Source organism: Sorex fumeus, unplaced genomic scaffold (genome assembly GCF_029834395.1).
Source record: "Sorex fumeus unplaced genomic scaffold, SorFum_2.1 ptg000007l, whole genome shotgun sequence".
NCBI classification, from domain to species: domain Eukaryota; kingdom Metazoa; phylum Chordata; class Mammalia; order Eulipotyphla; family Soricidae; genus Sorex; species Sorex fumeus.
The window spans coordinates 61,459,181-61,486,693 of record NW_026606064.1 but is presented as its reverse complement, the minus strand read 5'-3'; the positions used below and the strand labels follow the sequence as shown (position 1 = coordinate 61,486,693).

Here is a 27,513-nt window from a genome sequence, read left to right as displayed (position 1 = left end):
ATTGTTTATTTTATAAACTAGTACCAGCTAAGTTTGTTTGATTTCCCCAGTAAATCTCCCACAGAGCAAATAATTGTATGACTTGGTACTGGAAATGTTCTGCTGACGACTTTCAAAAGTCTGTTCACGTACTTTGTGATGAACCTATCAGCCAATTAGTGAAATAATCATAGACACTATTTTTTTCTACCAGTGACTTTTGTTTCGTGATTTCGTGATACAGACTGAATCTTCCTATTTGTAACATAGGGTACATTAGACTAGACATTCCATAAGAGAAGCCATATTGGGATATCACTTTCCTTTATAAGTATGGATGAAGGGTTTTCTTGAAATTTGCTGGACCCAGCAACTCAACAGAAACTGTCCTGTTGGGAATTTTGCCATATTTTGTTTAGGGCCATCGAATGAATGGTTCTTGGGGGACGAAGGTGGAACCTGGGGTTGCACATGCAAAGCATGCATTCCAGCCTTTTCAGCCATTTATCCAGCTTGGAATTCACGGTTTTTGACCACTGTCTCACCAGGTTTTTTGACTAATGATTAGTAGAAAGAACTTAAGTTTCTGGGATTCTAGATAAGTCCTGGGGATGGCAGCATCTCCCCATGTGTTTGCGTACACCATTTTTGTCAAGGATAAAAATCTTTTAAACCCTTAAACAGTATATTGGTTGGATTTTGAAATCTTAAGAAACAAACCGAAGTGCTTCTTCTTGTGTGCCAGTGACTGCATTTTCAAATATCCTTTAAAAGAACTTTCCTGTCTTCAGCTGCTTCTCTTTCCTTTGATAAGTCAGCAAACCCAAATGTCAGCCTATTGCCGCATTTCCAACTGCCATCACCAGCCCCTGCACCAGCTGTGCAGGCTTCTGCTATTGTTGTGACTCTAGCTGGTGCTTCCTTCCGAGCAGGCCAGGTTTGGCTTGAATCAGCACACTGCGATTTATTGATCACACTGCAATTTATTGATCACCTCTATTGAGGGAGGGATCGTACTGTTGGTGTGGATTTTCTACTTTTGAAAACAGACCCTAGGCAAACCAAAATTTGCTTTTTCTCACTAAATCTGCAGTCAAGCAGCTATTCTGTGCCTGTTCTTTTTTTTTTTTTTTTTTCATAAACACCCAAAGTGGGCAGGGGGAGGTTGTGCCTACTGGAAGTTGATATTTGCATATGGAAATTGCACACACTACATGTTTCAAAAGAAGGATGTAGGCACACTTGAGGCAAGGTTTTTTGTTTCCTTCAAATTTTGCTTTCTCAGTGCCCTTTTAAGGATTCAGAGAAACCACCCACCCATTCAGCACATTTTACTGCACTTCTTGGTATTATAGAAAATTCATGACTTTATCAGATAAACAGGTGAATATCGTAGCAGTTCTGAGGATTTATCCTATTTTGAAAATTTGGTGATAAAAAATAAAAGGCTACTTTGATTTTCTTTTTATACCACTAGGATTAATTTATGCTTTCCTACTTTGTTTCTTGTATGACTTCTTTGTTTTAGTCTCAAAAAGGCATGTTATTGGGCTAGAGTGCTAGAGTGAGTAGTGTTTGTTTTGCATGTAGCCAACCTGGGTTCCATCCCTGACAACACAGATGGTTTCCTGAGCTCCCCCAGGAGTGATCCCCGAGCACAGAGCCAGGTGTAGACACTGAGCCCAGCTGGGTGAGACCCCAAAACAGAATAAAACAAAAAAAGACCTCGTATTCATGGAAGAACCAACCAGTTACTGGCGCTTTAAACTTTGTACGCATATTAGAAATCCCTCATTTGTTCTTACACATACTTTGCTCTGAAGGAACTTTCTTAATTTCTCATCTGCCATCATCTGGTGGAGGTTTTTCTTTTCGAGTTTTTTAGAGACCTTTGTTTATTGAGGCTCTGGGATTTGTAACACTGTCAATCATACTTTTCAAGCATACATCATTCCCCCCAAAGGCCCTCCTCCCTTGGTGGTTTTTCTGTACGTCCCATGTTTCTCTCTAAGATGACTAATACCAAGGGCTACTGGGCATCGTCATTCATCCTTTAGGCTCACAACTGGGAAAAACTGACAAGAGCTATAAGCACTAAGACTCTGTGGTACTGTCTTACCTGTCCCGGAACCATAAGCAGTTAGAAGTAATGGATTTTGGATCCAGTGGTTCAGAGCTCCCTTGAGTCAGAAGAGGCTGGATGCAACCAGTTCAAGAGCTCTCTCAGCCGAGGCAACACAAGCACTAAATCTGGCATCTAGATCATGACACCATGTCCTGGCTTCCATTGTGTTATTGTGATAACTCTCCTAAAATTTTAAGTATTTTAGAATATAGATTTTTTATCTTCAGTGTATTTTTTGTTTTAAATCTCCTGTGACCATTAGTTTGACCTCAGTCATTGTTTCGAGGCCACAGCCAGAAGTGTTTAGGGCTTATTCCTGGCTCTGCACTCAGAAATCACTCCTGGCAGGCTTGGGGGACCATAGGGGTGCCTGGGATCAGACCCGGGTTGGCGGCATGCAAGGCAGGCACTCTACCCACTGTGTTCTCTCCGGGCCTGGCCTTAATCCTTATTAACTCACTACAGTAATCTGCCTAACATCCTGTACCTCCACCTCTTCTAAATGCTTTCAGCTGTGGCTACACATAAAAAACCTGAAGGGTGAGCTGGAAAGAGAGTACCATGAGTAGGCTTGCCTCGCACACATCCAATCGAGCTTCCATCCCCAGCACTCCATATATGGTTCCCCCAAGTACCACCATAAGTGATCCCTGATCAGAGCCAGGAGTAATTCCTGCTCATGGCCACATGTCGCCCCAAAACAAATTGGTGCCCAGGACAAGCTTCAAGACCATACTTAGGACATTTGAGATCCAGTCGGCAGTTGTATCATGAACCTCAAATGACCCCAGAAGGTACTGACCGCTGTGCTGAACACTGCTTAGGCCCTTCAAGCAGCTACTAGGGCCGACTTACATGCACAATGATCTCTGCTCAGAAACCTCAATTGTTTTCAAGTGTCACTGTTTAGTACTAGAAGTAGACCTCATTCCCAGGCTTTCTCTAGGTAAGGAGGTTTCAAACTGCCATTGGAATCAGTATTTCCTGGGAACTTGTTAGAAATGCACTCAGGGCCCGAGAGCTAGTACAACAGGATGAGGTTTGTCTTGTATGTGGCCAATCCAGCTTCTATCAGGCCCCACATAAGGTCCTCTTGAGCATCAGCTAGAAAAAGACTTGTGCACATCAGGACAGGGCCCCCTCCCTTTCTGATTGTGCGCCACCCCCTTCTCACCTCCTCACCGCCCCAGCTCCCCTCCCCCCCCAGCCAGTTCCCTGCTCCTGCCAGAAATGTCTCTTGGAGGCCCAACAGTCTTCTGGTGAGTAACTCGAGTGCATTCTGAAAGTCTGAATATGAGAAGTCAAGAGGAATATTTGTTCCTTCTCTTTCTTACTCATCATTGGATCAAGGATAGAGATCATGAGACTAAGAATCTGTCTTACCCAGATGAGTCATGAGTAAGCTGCCTCTTCTGTGAACCAGCTTAGTGCCTGGACATGGAAAATGGTGTCTTTTAACTGTGCTTGCTTTTTTTTTTTTTTTTTTGGTCTTGTTTGGGGGTTACTCCCAGCTGTCCCCAGGGCTTATCCTGATTCTGGCTCCAGGATTAAACCCAGGTTGACAGTGTGCAAACCAAGCACCTTACCTGCAGTACTCTCTCTCCCCAGCCATGCTATGCTTCTTTGTTACACTCTGCTCTCTTGGTCAAACTCCCCCCACACCTCCCCTCCATGGTTACATTCGTTACAAACTACTTTACAATTCTCTCAAAAATAATTTGTGTGTGTGATTAGTTCCCAGAAATGAATGCAATGATAATGAGACGGTTCAATCTACCAGGAGATGTGGACAGAGCTCGACAGTATGTATTACAGGTAAGACTGTTTTAAAGAAAAAAGGGTAACTGCAAAACAGTGACCCTAAGTTCTTTAGCCAAGTAATGTGACATTCAATTATAAACTATAAAAATCTTGAGTTGAAAGGAAAAACTTAGAAAATTCACTTTTCTTCTAGATTTCTTCTCAAAGATTCTAATTAGTCTTGAGTAGGCCTACCTACTTCTCATGTGTAGTCAGGATTGACATCTCATTTTTCCAGTTTCGTTTTGGGGCTACACCCAGTGATGCAAAGGCATTACTCATGGCAGTTATCTTGGAGGGACCATAAGGGATACCCCACATCCAACTAGCAGCAATTCTCCCAGGCACCCAGACTAGTCTAATACTGCAGGCCATATGCTTGTTAGGACCTGGTTGAACTCTTCCTTCCTGTCCTGAGACTACTACACTGGTCTTGGAATGAATTAAAGAAATGCCAGTTTTGTTCCATATAACTGCTATAAAATCATGACTTAATTTAAAAACAGATCAAGCCAACAAGGCAAACTAAGCTTGTCTGATGCTATTCAGATGGTTTAATATTACATCAAATATACAGCCTGCACATCTTCAAAACTTTTCAGTGAAAGCTAATGCTTCTGGCATATTTTCACTTTTAATGATTGTCTTTTCACAGTGAACTGTTGATAAAATCCAGCCATCTGGAGCCCATTCAGTCATATGAATGAGCTGGTGCTAACATACGTAAGGAGAAGTGGTCGGAGATCTATCCTTAGTACACTACTTAGAATTTCAAGCTTCCCTTTTAGATTTTTTTAATTTCAAAAAAGCAAAACCACTCCAAAGGACATATTTTATTTCTATACTGAGCATCATAATTTGCTTTGAATTACCAATTTCTGAGGGTTATTTGGCAATACTAGTAAATAAAACTCAATATTGAAGATATGTGGGACCTTTGATTTGAGATCCAGCAAAAAAAAAAAAAGAAGAAGAAGAAGAAATTCAGTATAAGCGGGCATTATAGTTGTTAAGGATATATATCTCTGGTCTGGAAAGGGTGTGTTTTCAGAAATAATAGTATTATTAAAGGCTGAAGTGATAATTGGGATTCTAAAAGGGTAACAATTATAGCTCATATGCAAAACAAATTCTAACTAACAAGCACAGAAAAAAAATTTACAGGAATGGTTTCTAAACAAATTCTGAATAAAAACCTCAAAATTCTAGTTCCTTCTTCATCGAGATGTCCTACTCCCTCATTAAATGATCAGCTACAATTTAAATAGGATTACTGAGGGTGAATAAAATGACTGCACGTCAAAGTGAGATTAAATAGGGGGATTTTACAACACCCAAAAGGAGAGAGAGAACAAAAGGGAATGCCCTGCCACAGAGGCAGGGTGGGATTGGGGGGGATGGGTGGTGGGAGGGATACTGGGATTAGTGGTGGTGGAAAATGGGAACTGGTGGAGGGATGGGTACTTGATCATTGTATAACTGAAACCCAAGCACAAAAATTTGTAAGTCTACAACTGTACCTGATGGTGTTTCAATAATAAAATTTAAAATAAATAAATAAATAGGGGGATTTTTCAAATACTGCATTTAGGCCAGGGATATAGCTTGAAAGAGCTGCACTGAATGTTTTGCACGCAGGCATCCCTAGCATTTTACAACCCCATGTGCATTGCCGGGAGCAATTACCAAATACCACAGGGTGACTTCAAAAGCAGCAAATATACTGCATTCGTAGAATAGGGAAGTGGGAACTCAGCAATGCTTAGGGCTTACTCCTGGCTCTGTGCTCAGTGATTATTCCTGGCAGTGCTCAGGGATCTTAAGTAGTGCCAGGAGTTGAATTTAGGCCAGCTTCGAGCAAGGCAAAAGCCATACCTCCCGTACTATTACTTCAGCTCCAGAGTAAGATAGTTTTTAGAACAGTAAGAACAAAAATGAAAAAAAAATTATTATAGAAATCTCATTTCAAATTGTTAAGGTGTGTATTTGAGTAAATCTTAAAAAAAAAAAAGTATACAGCAAGGGAATAAAGTAAGAAAAATCCTCAAAACAAAAGCCCTCAAAACAATAAATGAAGTGATTAAACCAAAGGGCCAGATTTTTTTTTTTTTTTGAGCCACACCTGGGGGAAATGCTCAGGAATTACTCCTGGCAATGCTGAGGGTTCAATGCTCAGGATGCCTGGGATAGAACTCAGGCCAGCCACGTGCAAGACAAATGCCTATCCACTATACTTTGTCCTGAATCTAGAATTCTGTAACCACAGTCAAAAAACCATCACTAAATATAAATGCAATTTTTTTTTCTTTTTGGGTCACACCCGGCAATGCACGGGAATTATTCCTGGTGGTGCTTGGGGGACCATATGGGATGCTAGGGCGAACCCAGGTCAGCCACATGCAAGGCAAATGCTCTACTCGCCGTGTTATAGCTCCAGTTCCCACAGTTCTTACCTAATAACTAAAACCTGATTTCCAAGGATTTAATAGGTCATAAGGATTCCTAGACATGGGAAAAGCCTGTTGAAAAATTAAAAGACTGGGGAGGAAGCTAAAAGGTCTGCACAAGGTCTTAAGTTTAAGCTCCACAGTACAGGTTTCCCAACTACCACAGATATAACCCTTCTGGTCTCCAGTGCTATGGGGTCCAAGAAGCACTGCATCATTGGGCCCAAGCACTGAACTCTCAGCCAGTACAGCTGGATCACCATGAGAGTCCCTCCCTCTCCCCTATTAGGAAAAGATGACTTTGTAGATATATTTCAGTAAAAATGTGTGTGGAAATACCAGAAAAATGTAATGGACTAAAGAGGTCAATAAAAAGCCATTTTAGCTTGCAGCTGAACATGCAAGCACTAGAAAAGTAAGTAATGAATAGAATTGATTAAGGCAATGGAAATTATAGGGATCAGGAGCTCCTTTCCCAGAGAGGGTAATTCATTCAGAAGCGGGCTTCTGTCCAAGGCACGGAAAAACTAGAATGTGTCATATTGTGAGTCACAGTTTATGTCAACTGGTGGAGAAAATCAAAGCCTTTCACCAATAATGTTAAAAATAAGTCTTATTTAGAATAACAGGATTCATGAATGATGAAATCGAAACCACTGAGAAGAAAACAAAATTATAGGTATATGGCTTGATTCTGTAGTTACCATGCTTATGTCATGGAAACAAGTTCTTGTTGGTTTTTGTTTTGGAGGTTATATCCAGCTATGCTCTGTGCTCAGAGATCACTCCTAGTGGGAATTGAAGGAACATATGGGGTGCCAGTGACTGGACCTGGCCAGGGTCAGCTGCATGCAAAGCAAGCACCCTACCCTTGAGCCCCATTCCATTTTTTTTTTAATGTTTGGATTTTTAGAAGAACCAATATTATCTTGGACATTTAAGCTCATGAGGCCCTGGGTTCAGTACCCCACATCAAAAATAAATTTTAAAAAAAACTGTTACAGGGTAGAATGTAAATATCTCTTATGTACAGGTGTAGATACGTGAAAAGAAGCACTAGTATCTTCATCTTATGCAAGAGAAACTGATGCTACAAAACAATGGCACTGTCAAAGGAACTACAGGCCATGATATAATTATGATGGGACCAGAAATACGGCTAAGGTGGCAAAAGGCCAGGCCTACTATTCCCAACTGGGCAATGCCAGGTGGCCTCTGAACTACTGTGCTAAGTTTGAGAAAATTGACACAGAAGAAGCATGTAATTTGTATCTTAAAATGATCTTATCAGGAAGCATAGAAAAATAATAAATTAAAAACTAAGGATAAGGATATTGCTCAGATGTAGAACATAGTAAGTGAGGAGTTGGAGCTGGTCTGCAAAAAAACAGAGCTGAAGGATAGGCGGAAACAATGTTCTTGTAAACTGTTCTGTACTTTCATGTTACAGTATATGTATATGTTAAGCTTTTGTATTTCTTCCTTAAAATATATTTCAATATCTAGAACTTCTTTGCCGCTGATACTAAGACTGGTTACTGAAACAGTTGATTTGCATAGTAATAGAGTAAATATAGCTTTAATGTGAAAGAAAAAACATTTAGAAAGAAGGCAAAAGATGTGAAGAACATTAGAACACTATTTTAACTATTTGGCTATTTTAACTATTGGCTATTTTAACTCATCTCAAAGTATTCTAATTCATAAGAGAGCAAGAATTTAAGAGCTGATTCAATGGATGACCTGTTTTGTTTTTTATCCTTCAGAGTGATGGTGTGCAACAAACAACCTACCTCGCCCAGCAGTACTGCCATGAGGCAGTAAGAGAGATCAGTAAACTTCGACCATCCCCAGAGAGAGATGCCCTCATACAACTTTCAGAAATTGTGCTCACAAGAGATAAATGACAACAATTTGCTACTTCTGGCAGCTATTTTACCAGACTGTGCCTAAAGAATTTTGTGGAATATATGTTGCTTCATGTGCAGATAACCAAAAATCACTTCAAAAATCATTTCAACCCTTATGATGGGCAATTTTTTTATTGATAAATTTTTTCAGAAAACTTTTTAAATGTCATTAAACCATCTGAATCTGTCTAGTCCTAGAAATTCAAATCGCTATCTTGTGGGTTTTATGTGGTATTGTTTACACTGTTAATATCCACATGTAAAGCCATTACACAAATAAATAATGTTAAAATTCAAATGGTTTATCTCTTTATCATGGAATAAAGATCAGAAAATGGACAGATCTACATTTCAGTCCAATTAGATTTTAACAATATCCAAAACTGAATATAGGAGACTGGTTTATTATAAAAGACTGTACATAAAATTTAGACACCAGGTTATATACAAAAGAGAACATTTCACTGGAAAAAAATTAAAGTAGCTAGTTGAACACTAGTGATAATGAAATCATGTTTACAGTTAACAAAGGCAAAATGCATATGCATCAGTCACATTGATTTTATAGCAATAATGGTCTTTAATTTTCAGAAATAAATTTCTGCACTATTCTTACCACTTACTATGCTTTTTAAGCCTGTAACACTCAGTACATGACTGCGATTTGAAATCGAAACAAATCCTCAATACACAGAAACCCACAATTGAGTGCTCTACTTTAATATTCTAGGCAATAAAGAATTATACATAAAATAAGAAAACATCCCTCTAAACCTCCCTTAAATTAAGAGGAGACACACAAAGTGCATGTGTTGCATTTCAATTACGTCAAAAGACAATACAAATCTGTTGGTCAGATATATATTCCTCTTTATTGATTTAATACATGACCCACCTTTTCCCCAACTATTTTATTTTAAAAATCTTTTTGTTGCTAGTGCCAGATAATGGATTAAATAGTGCCTGTTCAAAGATCAATTGCATTCACTTGTATAAAACAATATGTAAAAGAATTATAATTTCCTTTCATTGGACCAATATACAACAGTCCACTGAAAAACTTGAGGAATTGCTTAACCACAGCAATACTTAAGATTTTACTTACAGAATGTGCACACTTTGACACATTTTCTTAGCTTTGAAAAAGTTACTTTAGAAAAGAAATTCAGTAGATTGACTTGTAAATAACCATTCAGATTTTAAATCTGCAAAATCAGTCACATTGCTGTTGGGACAGTGAGATAAGGCTAAAATGTTTTTCCAAGTTAATATATTGAGAAAATAGAACCATAATTCTGCAATAAATCAGTATCATTTATTCCTTTTTTTTTTAAAGCAAACCAGTGAAGGAAAGGACAAAAACCTTTGGTTCACTTATATATTTATGAATGGAAAAAATTTATAATGCAAATTCACTCATTAAAAAACTTAGGTACAAATTACAACATTACAGATAACCCTTTGTTTCACATGGAGACCTTAGAGACTCAATTCATTTCAAGAGACCTCAGTACAAATACTCTCAAGTATTACACAAATTGTAAGCATCTTGGATTTTTTAAAGTATATTTCATTACATGAATTTGTATGCATGCTTTAAACAAATAGTATATTTGAAGAATCAGAGAATCTAAATAAAAGTATGACCAGCACCAGCTTTTAAGTTTTTTGATTTTAATATTAGTTTGACATAGCATTAGTAACCATGCTGCACTGAACATGTAAATGGTACAATCTGAATCATGATTTGTTAAATATTATACCCCACACCCCCAGAATATTTAGGCTGGTCATAAAGTTAACATTATGTAAGTATATTAAGCATAATCAGTTATGGACAGTGTCTGTGTAAGTTGCTATTTAGCAATACAGAAACTGCCTCAAAGATTTATGCTTACAGGTAGACATTCAATTATACCAATAAAACAGCATGTCCTGAAAATATGGGCGCATTTTAAGACAATTCTGTTAACCATAATAGTCCCACAGCATGACACAGTAATAATAACCTACTTTTAAAGCAAAAGTTTAATCAGCATAGTGCATGATTGATTCTACATAGTTCCCAGGGAACAAACCAGTCACTCGATTGCAGACTCCTTCATACCATCCATCATCGTTCTTCTTTATTACATAAATGATTGCACCCTCTATAAACGATAGCTCATCATCCTTGTCTTTTGTGTAATCATATATTGCCACAACTAGAAAGAAAAGGGTAGAGATATTACAAGAGTGTACTATAACCAGTATTCAATCACATTTAAATTCAATGCTAATAAAAATAGTATTAACAACCAACTACACATATGAACAGTGTTCTCACATTAATATAGGTAAGTAGTATCTTGTTCTTAGGGTCAAACTGGCAATTCAATCAGATTAGAGATATCAATAGCTTCTACAATCCAGGAGAGATCTTGAAATTTTAGGATTTATTAGTTTTTTTCAATTAACTTATTCAAATATCTGCTAAGCTCCCACCATACTCAAAACACCAATTTCTTCCAAGTAACCATCAGGCAATGCTGCTTAGTTAATTAGCAAACCAGGCAACAACTCATATTGTGTAACTTGATTTTTCTCGTTGTTTTTCACTTGGAGCCATGCTCAATAGTTGTAGGCCTATTCCTGGCTCTGTGTTCAGGCATGACTCCTGATGACACCCAGGAGCCCTGATGTGCTGCCAGAAATTGAACCAAGGTCAGCCGAACACAAGGCCAGTGCCTTACGGCTGTGCTTTAGCTCTCCAGTCAACTTGCCAATAAGCCACTGGCAGGTAAAGCATACATCCTACTCAACCCAACAAAGAGTCATGTGAATGTAAGTAGTACAGGGGTATGCCTAGATCACCCTTGACCCCAGAATTCAGGGAGAAAGACAGATTAAAAGTAATCAAGGGGGAGAGGAAGAGATGAGAAGAAAAGTAATAGAGAACAGGGATCAGGGCTCTGGTTATACTGGTGAGGTGGGAGAATGCTATAGCTAATGTATCAAAGCATAGACTCGGTAACACTGAAAACATGAGATCTAACCACTGAACTTTGTAATGCTGCCTGGCAAGGTGGCAGGTAGGATGGAGAATTGAAGACTTGTGGGGGGAAGTTGACACTGATGGTGGAACTGGCATCATATGCCTAAAACTCAACTATCAGTAACTTCATAAATTATGTTTAACTTTTTTAAGTTTTTAAAAATAAAGATACTAATTTAATTTATGGGGCTATGTCTAGGACTTTAAAAAAAAAAGAATAATTATACGATAAGGTCAGTAGGACTTTAAAAAGGAGGTCACCACATAAGTGGAAACCCATTAACTAAAATTCAAAAGAACTGTCTGGCAATTCTAAGGTATTCATGATTCTTTTTTGTTTTGCTTTGTTTTGGCTTGGCGGCCATACCTGGCTGTGCTAAGGACTTCCTTCTGGCTCTGTGCTGAAGGATAACTCCTGGCAGAGCATGAGTTACGATATGGGGTTCCAAGGACTGAATCAGGTCAGCCATGTAGACAAGGGCCCAACACACTCTACTCCTCTGTACTGTATTTCCAGATCCCAATTCATGATTATTCTGAGTTCAAAATATTTCCTTCCTTCCCAGTGTTGTAGAAGAGAAAGGCTTCAGAACAGTCCTCATTTTTCAAACTACTGGTTTATGTAGTAGTGGTAGTAACAACTGGTTAATTACTCCATTTTCTTTTTAGAACGTAACATGCATTATAATTTCAGTTCTGAAATTACATGTCATATTCTGGTTTTATGTAAAATAATGTATGGTATAATTTTTTGTGTATATACCTTGTTTGACCTTTTCTTAAAATACTGAGTTTTTAAGACACTTAAAGATCCAGGGACTTATATTTTTCCTTAAGGAAGGTGTATTCTCTTCCAATGATTATTCTGAATTATATTACAGAAGAATTCTGACCTCGGGAGATACCTGATTAATCCATATCATCACCTGCTAAATTAAGATAGGCCATTGTCCTGTCCTTTACAAAATGCTTCACTAAAGTGAACTCAACAAATCCATAAACCTCCATTTTAATTCTGAGACAGGATTTGAGATAGTATTGAGATTATGAGGTCAACAACATCAAATTTCAAAAAAACTTCAAAACATAAATATCAGATTATCACCTTGTTATTTTTAGCTAAAAAATTCTGTCCCAAAATTGAATACTTACTAGAGACAAACTCATAGGAAATTGAACAGTGTAATAATAAACATCAGTTTTGTAGCACAGTCCTCCCTTTGTTCATGGGTTCTCTTAAGTGGGCACCAGTAATGTCTCCATTGTGAGACGTTGTTACTGTTTTGGCATATTGAATATGTCACAGGTAGCTTGCCAGGCTTTGCTGTGCGGGCGAGATACTCTCGGTAGCTTGCTGGGCTCTCTGAGAGGGGCAGAGGAATCGAACCTGGGTCGGCTACGTGCAAGGCAAGCACCCTACCTGCTGTGCTATGGCTCCGGCCCAACATCAGTTTTATTATGTTTAATTTGTTAAAATTAATTTCTTTGTATTTAGAATCACACGGCCTTAAAATAAGTAGTAGTATAGATCAGATATTTTTAAACATTTTCCATTTGTGGACCCCCCCCCGTGCCTGAGAAATGCAATACTAGATAGAGAATACTGTCAAAAAGACATGGTGGGGGGGTTGGAGCGATAGCACAGCGGGCATGGCATTTGCCTTGCACGTGCAGCTGACCTGGGTTCGGTTCTCAGGATCCCATATGGTCCCCTGAGCACCGCCAGGAGTAATTCCTGAGTGCAAAGCCAGGAGTAATCCCTGAGCATGGCCGGGTGTGACCCAAAAAGGGGGAAAAAAGAAAAAAAAAAGACATTGGGATTCACTGTGTATTGGATTTTGAATTAATACTTGGTGGTTAAGCCTTCAAAATACTTTTACAGTTGCTAAATTCCTTACAACTTCACATTCAGTCATGTGACCCCTGGTCGGTCACACCCACAGTTTCAGAAGCTAAGACAATGTTCTTTAACCTTTCTACGCCTGTGGATCAGCAGCAGCCACGTATCAATGATTAAAGATCACTGAGCTAGGGTACAGATAAACTGATCATGACAAAGCTGTGATACTCTCAGACTTTCAGAAAAATGAAAATTTGTTTCCTCATGTTCTTAGCTCCCCCAATAAGCCAGTAAAAAGTACAACTGTCCAACTCATGTTTCCATTTTCCACATTCCCTTTATAATTAAAATTTCCACCCTAGGGGCTGGGGCAATAGCACAAACAGTAGGGCGTTTGCCTTGCACGCTGTCGACCCAGATTCAATTCCCAGCATCCCATATGGTCCACCGAGCACCGCCAGGAGTAATTCCTGAGTGCATGAACCAGGAGTAACTCCTGTGCACCACCAGCTGTAACCCAAAAACCAAAAAAAAAAAAAAAAAAAAAATCCCACCCTATTTCTTCTCCCCAAATGAATTTTCTCTCCTATACTAATTCTTACTGTAGGGAAGAAGGGGAGAAGGGGGAGAGAGGGGTGAGGGGAAAGGGAAGAAAGGTGGGAAATGCCTGCTATAGAGGCAAGCTTGGGGGGGAGGTTATGGGAAGGAAACTAGTGACACTGATGCTAGGAAATGTACACTGGTGGAGGGATGGGTATTGGAATACTATATGACTGAAACCTAATTATGAACAACTTTGTAGAGATCTCACAGTGATTCAATAATAAAATCTTTAAAAAGTTCAATGTACATACAACTTTCCAGAATCCAAACTGATATAAGGAGCTAAATTCTACCATCTGCACATATTATGCGTTAAACCTTAAATCTAATACTCTATTCCTACTTTAACATAACAAAAAATATAAACATAAATACTTCATACCCCTGAAATCTTTTATTCGATTAGAAATACAACATTGGGCCAGAATAAAACAACAGGTATGGCACCACACATAGTCCCCCAAAGCCCCACCAGGAGTGATCCCTGATCTTGGAGCCAGGAGTAAGCCCTAAGCACCACTAGCTGTGTCCCAAAATTAAAAAAAAAAAAAAAAGAAAAATACAAAACCAAACAATAACTTACAAAACAATTAGAACTTACTTATTTTCACTGAGAATCTGTCATGTCATATTATTAACAAAGCCAACTAAAAGTCAAACCAGTTTTTGTATTGTGGCTATAAAGGATTTCATTGAAGACTTTGCAATAACAATAATAGATCTTAGATTTCTTTCTTCTTTTTTGTTTTGGTTTTTGGCCCAGAGCTGGTGATGCTCATGGGTTACTTCTGGCTCTGTACTCAGGACTCCTGGTGGTGTTCAGGAGTCAAACCCAGGTCATCCGTGTGCAAGGCAAACACTGTACTACCCTTTCTGTTCAAAACTTTTTATTGATACAAAGCCACCTCCATACATCTGTGTACTGTCTGTGGATGCTATTGTACAGTCTATTGAGTAGTGATGAAAAGAAACTATAAGACTGGAAACATTTAAAATATTTATTATCTGGTCTCATAAAAAAAAAAGTGTAGCATCTCTGGCTTAAGGCTCATTACTGCAATTTGTGAAATGATTCTTCAGTCCTGCATCTATCATTCCAAATTCATCAATGTATATAAATGTAATAGTCTCCTTTGCAACTGCTTTTCAAGTCAGGAAATAACAGGTTATGGGGCCAGAGAAACAGCACAGCAGAGAAAATAATAGTTTAGGGGACAGAGAGCTAGTAGAGCAGGTATGCTTGCCTTGCACACGGCTGCCCTGGATTTGACCCCCTGGCACTCCAAATGGTCCCCTGAGCCTTCCAGGAATGACTCATGAGTGCAGAACATAAGTAACTCCTAAGCACCATCAGGTGTGGCCCAAAGACCCATAATTGAGACTACTTAAAATTGGCATTGTACATATATGATAGCCTTTCAATACCTGTATTGTAAACCACAGAGCTTAAGAGGGGAAATGGGGAGAGAGGAGGGAGGCGGGGATTGAGGGACCGAAGAAAAAAAGTGTCTGCCACAGAGATAGGGGGCAGGAGGAGGAAAACGGGACACTGGTGGTGGGAAATGTACACTGGTAAAGGGAAGGGTGTTAGAACACTGTTATGACTGAAACCCAATCAAGAACAATCGTGTAACTGTATCTATTGATGATTCAATTTTTAAAAAGGGAAAAACATTGTCACTGTACATACACAATTGCTTAAAGTGAGAACTTAAAGTAAAATACTCAAGACTTTCTGAACAATATGTAACTGTTAAAAAAAGAAAAAAATTTCTTTTAGCACTTACTCAAAATATGGGCAGGACAAAAATGTCATAGACCTCTACTAAATATCCACTAATAAAAAAAAAAGACCAATAAAAGGAAATATATATCAAAGGTGATCATGTGATCAATTAAATTATAAGCATTTTTTCCCTAACTCAGAGAAAAAGTCTTTAAAATACCACAGAATTGGGTGGAAAAAGCTGATAAACTTAATAAAAAAAAATTTGCTTGTTTTCCACCCACTACTTTCTGATAATTGTAAGTAACAATAGATTACTGTGATAAGTTTGGATGTCAGGAGTTATATATAATTTTATGAAGTGAAAGATTATCTTCTCTTTTATAATTACCTAACTGAAAACATTAATTTAATGGCTTTTTCTTATAGTAATCAAAGTATTTTAAAATTTTTAGATATAAAGTTTCCAATTATTTTAAGGATATATATATATATATATTTTTTAAACCTTAACTGTTTCATTTATAAAATGCAGGAGTGAGCCCAGGGCCAGAAAGATAGTACAGCTAGTAGGGAGCTTGCCTTGCTCTTGGCAGACCCAGGTTCGATCCCCAGCAACCATATGGTCCTCAAGCCTGCCAGGAGTGATTCCTGAGAGCAAAGCCAGGAGTAGTTCCTAAGAACAGCTGGGTGTGGCCCCAAAACAAAAACAAATTAAAAGAGCAAAAAAAGGGAAAGAAAAAAGGCAGGCACGCCCTTGCCTTGCAAGCTGCCAACCCAAGTTCAATCCCCAACACCACATACGGTATTCCAACACAACCTTCAGTGAGTCCTGAGCAGAGTCAGGAGTAAGCCCTGAGTACTACTGGGTGTACCCTGCTCCCACATCCCCCTCAAATTTAGCATGCAAATTACTCTCCAAGTCATTTTAAATCACGTCATTGTAAATCATGTCATCTTAAACATTGTAATATACATTAATTAATGAAACTAAGAAAGAATTCTCCCTTTACATGGGAAAGTAAAGGGGAAAATGTTTAATTAAATCATCTTGGCTGGTAAGAGTATTCAAAAGGTTGAAAAACACTGAACTGGGTATTCTCCACAGTTCTAAAATTCTGCAATTAGGTTACCTTCATTTGTATCAACTTGGTGGCTGTACTTACCTTTCTCAATATAATTTTTAGGAGCCCAAGCAGGATCCCCATCTGCATATGGATCATTGTACTGAACTACTGCAGCCTCTTCATCTTCATAATCCACTGGAGGTGGTGGTGGCGGAGGTGGAGAGTCATCAAACATGGGAATATCATCTGGTGGAGGTGGTGGTGGTGGTGTTGGACTATCAGCAACTAAAAAAATTCAGGTAATTAACTTGAATCAAAAATTAGGATAAAAGAAAATTTGTAAGTGGCATTAAGAAAGTTCTAATTCATATCAGCATGCACTCTAATAAAACATGCAATGATTAGAAATTAAAAAAAGCTTGGTGGGTTAAAGCTTCTGTTACTCTTAGGAATAATTTTGCAATAATAAAAAAGCTAATATAAGGGTATTAGAAAGTACTACAAATTAATGAATGCAGGAAGTTAGGAGAAAATAACTTTTTGTAAGGATCAGAAATAGAGAAATTTCCTTATTCCAAGCTCATGTCAAAAGAAATGTCATTCTTATGCTAGCTCCTTATGTTTCTTTCGTCATTTGGACTACAGCAAATTTACTAAAACGTAATAGTCCAATAACCATTCACTGTGTACATCCATGTCCCTGATTTTGGTTTTCATATCTTTTGTTCCCTGGAATTAAGACCCCAACTCAGAGGGAAGAATTTTTATTTTTGTTTTAATGAACAAAGAAAAGTTGGTGGTTTTAGGTTTTCAATTAATTGTAGGTTTTCTAGCATTTACATTCACAAGAGAAAATTCAAACTTAAATAACTCCAAATTAGTAGAAAATCTTATTGATCATTTTCAAAATGTCCATCACTGTCACTGTCCTCCCGTTGTTCATCGATTTTGTTCGAGCGGGCCCAGTAACGTTTCCATTTTGAGACTTCTTGTTACTGTGTTTGGCATAGCGAATACATCACGGTAGCTTGCCAGGCTTTGCCATGAAGATGAGATACTCTCGGTAGCTTGCCGGGCTCTCCGAGAGGGGCGGAGGAATCAAACCTGGCGCGGCCGGGCTGGTTGCACACAAGGCAAATATGCCCTACCGCTGTGCTATTGCTCCAGCCCTAAAATGTCCATACTAATAATCAATTTTTTAAATGTAGAAATCAATAAGAGTTTTTTGTATCCAGCAAGTAAAATAATATGCATAGGATGAGAGGGAAAGACTAGGTCAAATTTTTCTAAGAATATATTCATAATACACAATGTGAAACAAAGTGTTGAAAGATGTCTTTTAAAAACAAAAACAGTAAAGAACCTACATCATGCAAAAACAAAAATCATATCTGAAATTCTAGATGGTCGTAGTACGTATATGTGTGTGACTTAAATAATAAAAGGTGTAAACAGTGACATGGGAGAACTGTGTTCACTGAATGATTATGATACCAGGTAACAGATGCTCCCAATAGTAAGGAATTCACAGCTGGCACACAACTAATTCTTAATTTAAATGTCTGATGCAAAAACCTTTAAAAAGAAACACTGAGGAAATTTTTGTTTTGCGTGGTGGTTTTTGTTCTTTTGGTTTTGTTACTTTGGTCCAAACCTGACAGTGCAGAGGACTAAAACTGCCTCCCACATATTAACACATGTGCTCCAATCCTTTGTGCAGCCTAAGAGAATGTTCTGATACAAATTCATATAGGAATTATACGGAATCTGATAAGGGGTGAAGTTTAGAATATCAACTCAATACTAACTCAAATGACCATTTCTGAGACTATTTATGTGGTTTTTAAAAAGTGATCATAATCTATTTGTAAAACAGGTTTTAAAACTTACTACTATACTGTATATAGAACAGTGTGCTGAAAATGGACCCAGATTCAAAACATCTACAGATAACAGTGCTATTTCCATAAGGATTTTAACTCTGTAATTTCTATTTTATCCTGTTAGGAGATAACATTAGTAGAAAACAAGTCCTGAGCAATGATGCTCATTCTGATAGGTATCATAAAGATCTACAACTATTTTCCTATCTAATATTTTGATCCAACTTACTTTTGTCAATTCCTCTTCCACAAAATTTTCTTATCATGCTAAAAGGTGAAGATGTGAGTATAAATGTATCCTGACATTAAATATCCAGAGTTCATTCCGTAAGCTGGTTTAAAGTGTAATCTATGTTTACTTCAATCTCTGCATTGCACTTACAGCTCATTTATTTGTAAGGTACTAGTCAACATTTTCCTCATTTGTGATTATGTCCAAATATTTTTAATCCATACCAGCTTATCTGTATTTTACATACACAGTCGGGCAAGAGTCTAATTTCCTATGCCTAACAGTCTAGCAGTATGGATATACAAAAATGCTTCCTGATTTAATTATAAACAGATGAAAACACTATACTGAATTTTCAGAGGTTCATGATTTAAATGAATTTAATGAATGAATATTTAATAGCAGGTTAACTGCTACATGTATTCACTATCACCAATTGAGTATCATAGGAAACTAGCTATTTAAAAGAAGAAAATATGCATTTCACCAGAACATTTAAGATACACACAATTTCCCACCAATCTTCCTAATGTGTTCAAAGAAAAGATACCAAATTAAGTTGGGTATCTGCAACACAAGGAGATTAAAAAAAAAAAACCCATACTCAAGTTGGTAATAAAAACTAAAATAGTAGTACGGGCCATTTTAGCAAAGACTATGCCTACTTACAAAAGGTTCAGTAAAACTAACTTTCTCGTTTTACATTATTTCAGCTCTTGGGCCACACCCAGTGGTCCTCAGAGCTTACTCTGGTTTCTGTGCTCAAGGATTACTCCTGGTGGGCTTGCAGAACTATATGAGGTGCCAGGGATCGATCCTGTGTTGACCACGTACAAGGCAAATGCTTTACCTGCCCTATTATTGCGATTTTTGAAGTTACCAAAACTTTAGGGCTGGAGCGATAGCACAGCGGGTAGGGCGTTTGCCTTGCACATGGCCGATCTGGGTTTGATTCCTCTGCTCCTCTCAGAGAGCCCAGCAAGTTACCAAAAGTAACTTGCCTGTACAGCAAAGCCTGGAAAACTACCCATGACATATTCGATATGCCAAAAACAGTAACAACAAATCTCAAAATTTGTTGTGAGACATTACTGGTGCCCGCTCGAGCAAACTGATGAACAACGGGAGGACAGTGCTACAGTGCAGTGCTACCAAAACTTTAGCACTGTAGCACTGTCCTCCCATTGAACCAAATGTATTTGGATCCACTAAATAAATATTCACTTTATAGCTATTTAGAAATATTTCCTAAAATTCTTGGCTGTAGGGGTCTGGAGCGATAGTACAGTGGGGAGGGCATTTGCCTTGCACGCAGCCAACCCAGGTTCAATACCCAGCATTCCATACGGTCCCCTGAGCACCGCCGGGAGTAATTCCTGAGTACAAAGCCAGGAGTAACTCCTGTGCATTGCCTGGTGTGACCCAAAAAGCAAAAACATTCTTGGCTGTAAGGCAGTTTCAAACCTTAAATTAGCTTATTCTTTAAACTCTTGAACTTAGTTCAAAAAATATTATAGCAATAAGGACCAAAAGTTATCCTGTTATTTGAAATTTTTTTTTGGTGCCTATTAAATTTTTTTGTGGGAATTGGGAGGGGTGAGCATCCAGTGGTGCTCAGGGTTTACTCCTGGCTTTGTGCACAGGATCACTCTTGGCAGGCTCAGGAAACCTATGGGATGCTGGAGGTCGAATTCAGGTTGTCTGTAGGCAAGACCAACATCCTACTTGCTATACTATCATTCCAGCCCCTATCAAATAATTTCTTACAGGTAGAACTTTGTGCATCTCCTAATCCTAGTACAAAACACTGAATAAACGAACAGTTGACTAGAGGAAGGGAGGAAACAGGGAGAACAGCACAATGGGATCAACAAAATCTTGAATTCGTCTTGGAAGATGGACTGATGAAATGAATTATATTTATGCTCAAATCTCTCTGAGATTTATTTGCATGGTAATGGCCCCAAATAAATTACTACAAGACCACTTGCCATCTTTATATCCAATAGCTATATATGAATAAGATAATATCCTAAAACTGGCATTTTTCATTTTGCCAAATATTCACTGATTATATATTAAGGATTAGAGATCTTCTTGAGCCCCAAAATAATCAGATAGTAATATAAACTACATAATCAAATCCGTATATTCAAAAGAATTTTCAAAAATCATTAAACCTGAACTTGACTTAAAGAAGATTGTGAGAAACTCTAAAACACTAAGAAATAATCCTCACAAGTCAGAATGTAGCCAAAACCAAGGCTCTAAGTTGTTTACTACTCTAATAATGTATATTATGGATGTAGCTTACTTATTCTTGCGAATTCATTCTGATCCTGAAAAACAATCTTTATATGTGTTCTAAACTAATATGCATAAAAATCTGAAAATACAAAGCTTTCTCAAAAAAAGCAGGAATAAACAGTTACAACAACTACATAATAAACTGAATTTTACATCTGTATCTTAATCATCTGGCAAGAGAATAAAACAAAATGTTTTATAATTCCCCTAAATATGTACTAGAAGCTATTGGTCCCTACACAATTTGAATTTCTGTGTTTGATTATGATTTCCTTAAGAATCTGCAAAGGTCAGATTTCATGTTTTAGATCATGTAAATATGTAAGAAAGTTGCAGTTTTGGAATTTATATGGGTCAGTAATCATGCACACAAGAGAAAAAAACTGAAGACCGTGCTCTTCAGTTTCAGTAACATATCTGCACCTATTTTCAAGACCAGATTAGCTTCTCAATAAAAGTAAGGAAAATGATGACCCATCAGCCATGCATGCTATAAGAAGACAGCTTCTACTCTTTGACAGCTCAGTTTTTCCAAACTTACTGTTTTCCTGCACCCTGGCCACGAAGCCTGTGAGAGGTATCTGTGGAGTCAACTGAGGCATAGGGGGAGGGGGTGGAGCAATAGAAACTGGTAGCAACAACACAGTATGGGGGAAGTAAAACAGATAAAGGAAAGAAAAGGAAACAAACAAAAAGCAGAAGTCAGTTACAAAGACCACAAACATAAGTATGCAAAGAACAGTTTGCAAATGAAACAAAACAAAACAAAACAAAAAACCAACATAACAAAAAACCTGCAGAATCTTCTACAAGTTCATTTCCTATGAGCAAATGCAAATCTGAATTATTGGTCAACTGATTTTATAAAAGAGTACATTTAATTTAACCCTACTAGTATTTGGGGAAACTTCCAAAAATTGTCATAATATTCACTTTCATGCAATAAAATTTCAAATTTTAAGGAAAGAGTATTTTTTTTCAAACTACTCCAGAGCACTTTTCTAGGCTATAGTGTCATGACCATAGCTCTGTAGTCTAATGAATATGTCAACCTTCAGGGTAACTAAAACCCAAACAAAACAAATGACACAGAAAGTTGCTATAATAAATTATCAGATAAATCACAAATTTTCTTTAAAGTCAGTTGTCACTATACATCTGAATTTATACACACCTCTCCAGGAAAAACCTTTGTTCCTATAACAAGGTTATTTCTTAGATTGAATTTTTTGTGTTTGTTTTTGGGTCAAACCTGGTGATGCTCAGGGCTTACTCCTGATTCTATGCTTAAAGGTCATTCCTGCTGGTGTGGGACCATATGATGCCAGGAATCTAATCCCTGTATTAGATCTACCTCCAACAGTTTTATTTTTAAAGATATCATTCCTAAACATACTACATAATAAAAGTGTTCCATATTTCACACATGTGCTGCATGGAACAAGACACATCAAAAGTAATATTTTTATTCAGGAAAAAAAAGCATAAAATAAAATAAAACCTATGTCTAACCGCATAGGTTAGAAATAGTTATTTGCACTAAATTTATTTCTAAGGTACCACTGGAAAGCTGAAAACATATAGCAACTTTTTTTCTGGAGAGGGCAGGTTTTATTAGAAACTGATATCAAATGCTTATGTGGACAGCAAATGTATTAAAACCTGAAGAAAAACACTCATGTTTATTACTTTGTCTCATTTTAAAGATAGCAATTGCCAACAAATGCTCAAAAAAAAAATCAATAGAAGTGGGTAACAATATTTAGTATTTCACCAGGACATTATAAATGACAGAGAAAAACAAATTAATGCTTCCTAAGGATAATTTCATTAAAAGGTTGATTAAGTTAATCCAACATGCAAATTTTGGTTAAGCATAAAAACTTGGAAAAGGTAGTATTCAATGAAGCATTAACTGAACGAAGCAATATAAGTGCATGAATATGCACCATATAACAATATTCAATTCACTATGAAACTGATCCTTTTTCATCCTGGTACTCTGTATACAGAAGACTCTTAAAAAAATTTTTTTTAGAAAAAACCCTTAGTAACTAGCTATGCTAGTTAGTAAGTAAAGAACAGTTATGCTATAAAGAAACTAATGATTACCACTTAATATTATGCACATCAAAACACTAAAAACATTTACAAACTACTGTTACAACTATAGCACCAATAGTACTCGGACTGAAAGATAATTAACTTGAAAATACATATCTATAATGAGGCCGAATCTGCTTTACAACGTATAAAAGAGAGATGTTCAGTAGTGAAAATTTCTGGAGACAAAACAATGTACCCAAGAAGTTAAAACTGCACAAGGGGGCTAAAGGTGTGGTTTCCAGTGACAGAACACATGGTTTTCCTTGCATTGCTGAGGTCTCAGATTTGATCTGGAATCACCTGTTCTGCTTCAGCATCGCCTGATGGCCCCCTCACACTGCCTGGCCCAAACACTACCGGGAGTGGTCCCACATCCCCGGTACTGTCAGTATGGCCCCCCAAAACAAAAATGAAACCACACGAACATGTCCTAATGTGAGGAGTTGCAAAAAACTATTTATCAAGTAAATTAACTATCTTAATGAGGAAAGAACAAAATGCACATAAAGATATAATCTTAACATGTAGAACAAGAAAAAAAATTTGAAAGTTCATAGAACTAGTGAGACTAATATGAATAATCCATGGAATATTCAGACACAAGATACCTGTCATCATCAAAGGAGACCAGGAGAAACGTGAAGTAAAATTCTAATCAATAAATTTTTTTAGAAGATTGTATGAACATTTTAGTATGGGAACAGGTATTACTTTTGGTATTATCTGTGAATTTTGAAATTTTATGCTAAGATAATTTCTGACTTTTATGCCAAGATAGTTTTCAGTTCTCAGTACTCTTTTGCTATTAATACAACTCTAAAATTTAAATACACATACACATACAAAAAAGAACTTCCCCCTACCTGTTTTAATATATTTATATATAGTAGAGGAATAAAAACTAATTTCCTAGGTAAGCAAATATTCAGTGATTTCCAAATAAGCTAAAAGAGCACACAGCTCTAGAAAGTAGTTATAAAATTACATGGGAAAGTAGTGATCAATGCCTCCAAGGAATACCAAATATTGAACAAATGGTCATATCAAATATCTTTATCTTTTTGGGGTTTTTTTGGATTAAGCATCTTAATATAAAATTAAAATAATTACACTAAACAATTCAAATTTCCTGACACCGTAAGCCAGAACTATTTTCGAACTGTATTTGCTTTTAAACACTGATTGCAGTTAGTGTTGAGATGTGCAAAATAAGGTGAAAAGAAAGAAAAAGAAAATCCTTCCCACTGTTATAATTATAGAGACAGAATGAGAGGACACCACAAACGTTTTTTAAAAGGTTTTGAACTCATTTCAGCACAGGTTAACAAAGTGATAGCCAGCAATTATATCATTTTAAATTAGACCTTTTCACGGTGTTTTTAATATTACCATTATTTTAAAAACAAATTTCTTAATGTTTTTCTTCTGTAATTCCAATTATAGTAATATAAATATATTAAAACATCTGTTAAATTTTAATACGTAAATATACTTGGTTAGTATGAATTTCTTTGAAAGTGGTAAGATTCTTAAAGTGGCATGTTTCAAGCAAAAACATGAAAAGGCATAGGTTTAATTGTTGTCTATCACTGGCAAGAATACAGTTTCAAATTATTTCCTTCAAAAGGAGCTCCACTGTTGCTGTATGCCTGCAGAACACAAGCTTACTTGAATTTTGAGAATAAAGTGGACCTCCATTAACATGAGGCTGAGCAGAAAATTGAGCAGTCACAGAGGGAGTTCGTCTGTAGCCACCAGAAGACGTCGAGGAAGTGGTAGAGTTGTGTCGTGAAATCTGCCTGGTCATTGTGCCATACTGGGAACCAGGAGCTGAGCCCGGGGCTGCTGAAAAGCATTAGTCAAAGGCAACCAACAAAGAACTTGAGCATTGTATACCACTTCACATGGCAGAACAGAGAGAGGGGACTCTCAGTAAGAAACATTGATTACTTCTAAAAGCCCACAAAGCACAACATAAAGAGAAAAAAGAAAGATAAGACTCAAACAGTTCTATCTCTGAAGACACAAACAGAAAGAAAAAACAGTATGTGGAAAGCTGCCGAAATAAGTTTTATACCTTTAAAATTTAAGTTGCCATTTTTCAAATAATATTTTGCTAATATTATAAGTTTTCTGCATTATTCAAAATATATAGCTGTCAATTTTTTCTCTCCAAGGAAGTGCCAAAAAAGTTCAATTTAAATGGAGAGCATCAGTTTTTAGGTAAATATATTAATATAAAATTTACATACTTTTTCCTTTCCACCATCAAAACAACACATAAGAATCTATACAGCCAAATCGAGGTTCAATTACAAAATTTTAGCTGTTAAGCTTATTTTCCACATACATGACTATTACTTAAAGTTTTATATTAGCAGTTTTACCAATACATCATTGTAGAATTCCTTTTAAGAGGAGTATAATTTCCAGTTTCAGAGCATATAATGTTAGATTTAGTGTATATGCTATATTTTAAAAAAAATTTTCCAAGTATTCAAATTTTTGTTCTAACAAAACTGATAAAAATGTAAATAGATATTTAAAGGCAAGTTGCATAAAAAGTCTGCATATTCCTCCATACCTAGAGGATTTTTTAATATTATGCCCAAAGCAATTTTTTAAAGCTACCATGCATATCTAAATTAATCAAAGTATAACACTTAAATTTTATTCAGTATCACCATTACCAACATTTCAAAAAGTTTAATACTTAAAAGGGTTAACAGAATTTAAAGCCTCTAAAGTTAACTGTACTTTCCAAAGGTATGGATATTAATATTATCCTTTTTGCCCCACCCAAACATCTAACTAATCATGATTAAATGAAAACACAATATCCTAGCTAATTTTCATTCAATTGTGCAAATTAACCTCATTTGGAGGTCATACAAATTATTAGATAAAAACAGCAGGGGTTGTTCATTGAAAGAAATGTTAAAATTTACCACTTTGGAGCTCCCAAGCCATAGGCAGTCACTAATTTTCAATATCTACTTGCTCATTTTCTAAATAGAAACACATTTTAAAAATAATTTAGCAAGTCATGAAGACTTTTTCTTTGGTCATGAAGGCTTTTAATAGATTTCTTGAAATGCTAAATATTTCAGAAGAGTAAAAAATAACCCTTACATTATTTTAAAGGGAAACTCTATAAAGTGACTTGTATTTTTCTAACTCACAGATTGTGCATAAAATAACTGTTTTGGCAATTTAAAATCAAAAACCAACTGGCAGTTTCAAACTATGCCTATTTTAGAATTTATTTTAATATTTTATGCTAAAATAATAAAATCAAAGGACACATGGCTGATATATATACACATTAACATGTTATATAACTTACTGTGCATATATAAGAATTACACATATGGTGATATAAATCAATATATAATTATGATGGCTATATATAATTTATTCACATAAACATAGATATAAATATTATTTAAAGAACTATAAGATAAGTACCCAGCTCTCAGGAATAGAGTATTAACATGCTGAGGTTTCCTATATGCTCTTTTTGGACACTACAATGTATATATAAAAATTCATTCCTTTATATTGTGGTGTTTCTTTTTAAATCAAAGCAAGATACCTTTAAACAAAAAAACATTCAGCAAATTTATTAACTGTCATGATGGAATGATTATATGCTGTTAACTTATGCTTTTCATTCGATATTTCTAAAGATTGATCTACGTTGATCAGTATATGGATATATCTTTCATTTTTATTGCATTTTGCATGTGAATATGCTGCAATTTATAAATCCATTCTACCATTAGATTTGTGTTGCCTCAGAATTAATGCTATTAATGCTTCTAATAAACATCTGAATTTCTCTAGAACACTGATTCAAACCCCCAATTAAATTTTACCTTGACAGCTTATTCTGCTAAAGGATTGCTGGGCTCTTAACACTAGGTGTTTCTGATTGAGGAGGCCAGAAATGAGAACTTAAGATGTACATTTCTAACTAGCTCTCACAGAATATTTATGCTGTTGGCTTGGGATCACACTTTGAAAACCAATACTCAAGGGCTTATGATTTCACATTTTTGTTTAGGGGCTCCTCAAAAACGTAAAGAACCATACAGAGGTTTTGTTGATGAGTTGTAGTGATAGGTAACGATTAGAAATTAAGCTTGGAGAGCGTGTTCAGCAGGAAAGGCACCTGCCTTGCATATAGCCAAGCCAGGTTTGATCTCCCAAACCACATGTGATCCCATGAGCCCTGTAAGAAGTGATCCGTGAGCGCAGAACCAGAAGTATGCTCAGAGCACCACTGGATGTGGCCCATCCTCACACCAAACAAATAAAAATCAGTTTTAAAAGATTAAAATTGATCTTATTTTTAAAACACATGAATAAACAAGTACACATCCCATTAACTGTCAAAATGAATTTTATATAAGAACCAAAAAATTTTAATATGTACTTGTGCCGAGTAAGAA

General features: G+C 36.6%; 2 protein-coding genes across 11 annotated transcripts in view; one reads left to right on the top strand and one right to left on the bottom strand.

The window, feature by feature from the left end:
* PDSS1 (decaprenyl diphosphate synthase subunit 1) overlaps window positions 1-8,372 on the top strand; it is a 41,103-nt gene extending 32,731 nt beyond the window's left edge. For both annotated transcript variants that reach the window (XM_056106648.1, XM_056106652.1), the window contains 2 exons: window positions 3,839-3,919; window positions 8,118-8,372. In XM_056106648.1, the coding sequence (XP_055962623.1) occupies window positions 3,839-3,919; window positions 8,118-8,258 (222 nt within the window). In that variant the 3' untranslated portion in view covers window positions 8,259-8,372. The remainder of the gene's footprint in view (window positions 1-3,838; window positions 3,920-8,117) is intronic.
* The window catches only part of ABI1 (abl interactor 1), an 88,158-nt gene continuing 69,007 nt past the window's right edge, over window positions 8,363-27,513 (bottom strand). For 2 of the 9 annotated variants that reach the window (XM_056106636.1, XM_056106605.1), the window contains 4 exons: window positions 24,728-24,904; window positions 21,495-21,581; window positions 16,631-16,816; window positions 8,363-10,465 (listed from right to left, as the gene is read on the bottom strand). In XM_056106636.1, coding sequence (XP_055962611.1) covers window positions 10,290-10,465; window positions 16,631-16,816; window positions 21,495-21,581; window positions 24,728-24,904 — 626 coding nt within the window. In that variant the 3' untranslated portion in view covers window positions 8,363-10,289. The remainder of the gene's footprint in view (window positions 10,466-16,630; window positions 16,817-21,494; window positions 21,582-24,727; window positions 24,905-27,513) is intronic. The other 7 variants (XM_056106604.1, XM_056106606.1, XM_056106643.1 and 4 more) reach the window with 4 other exon arrangements.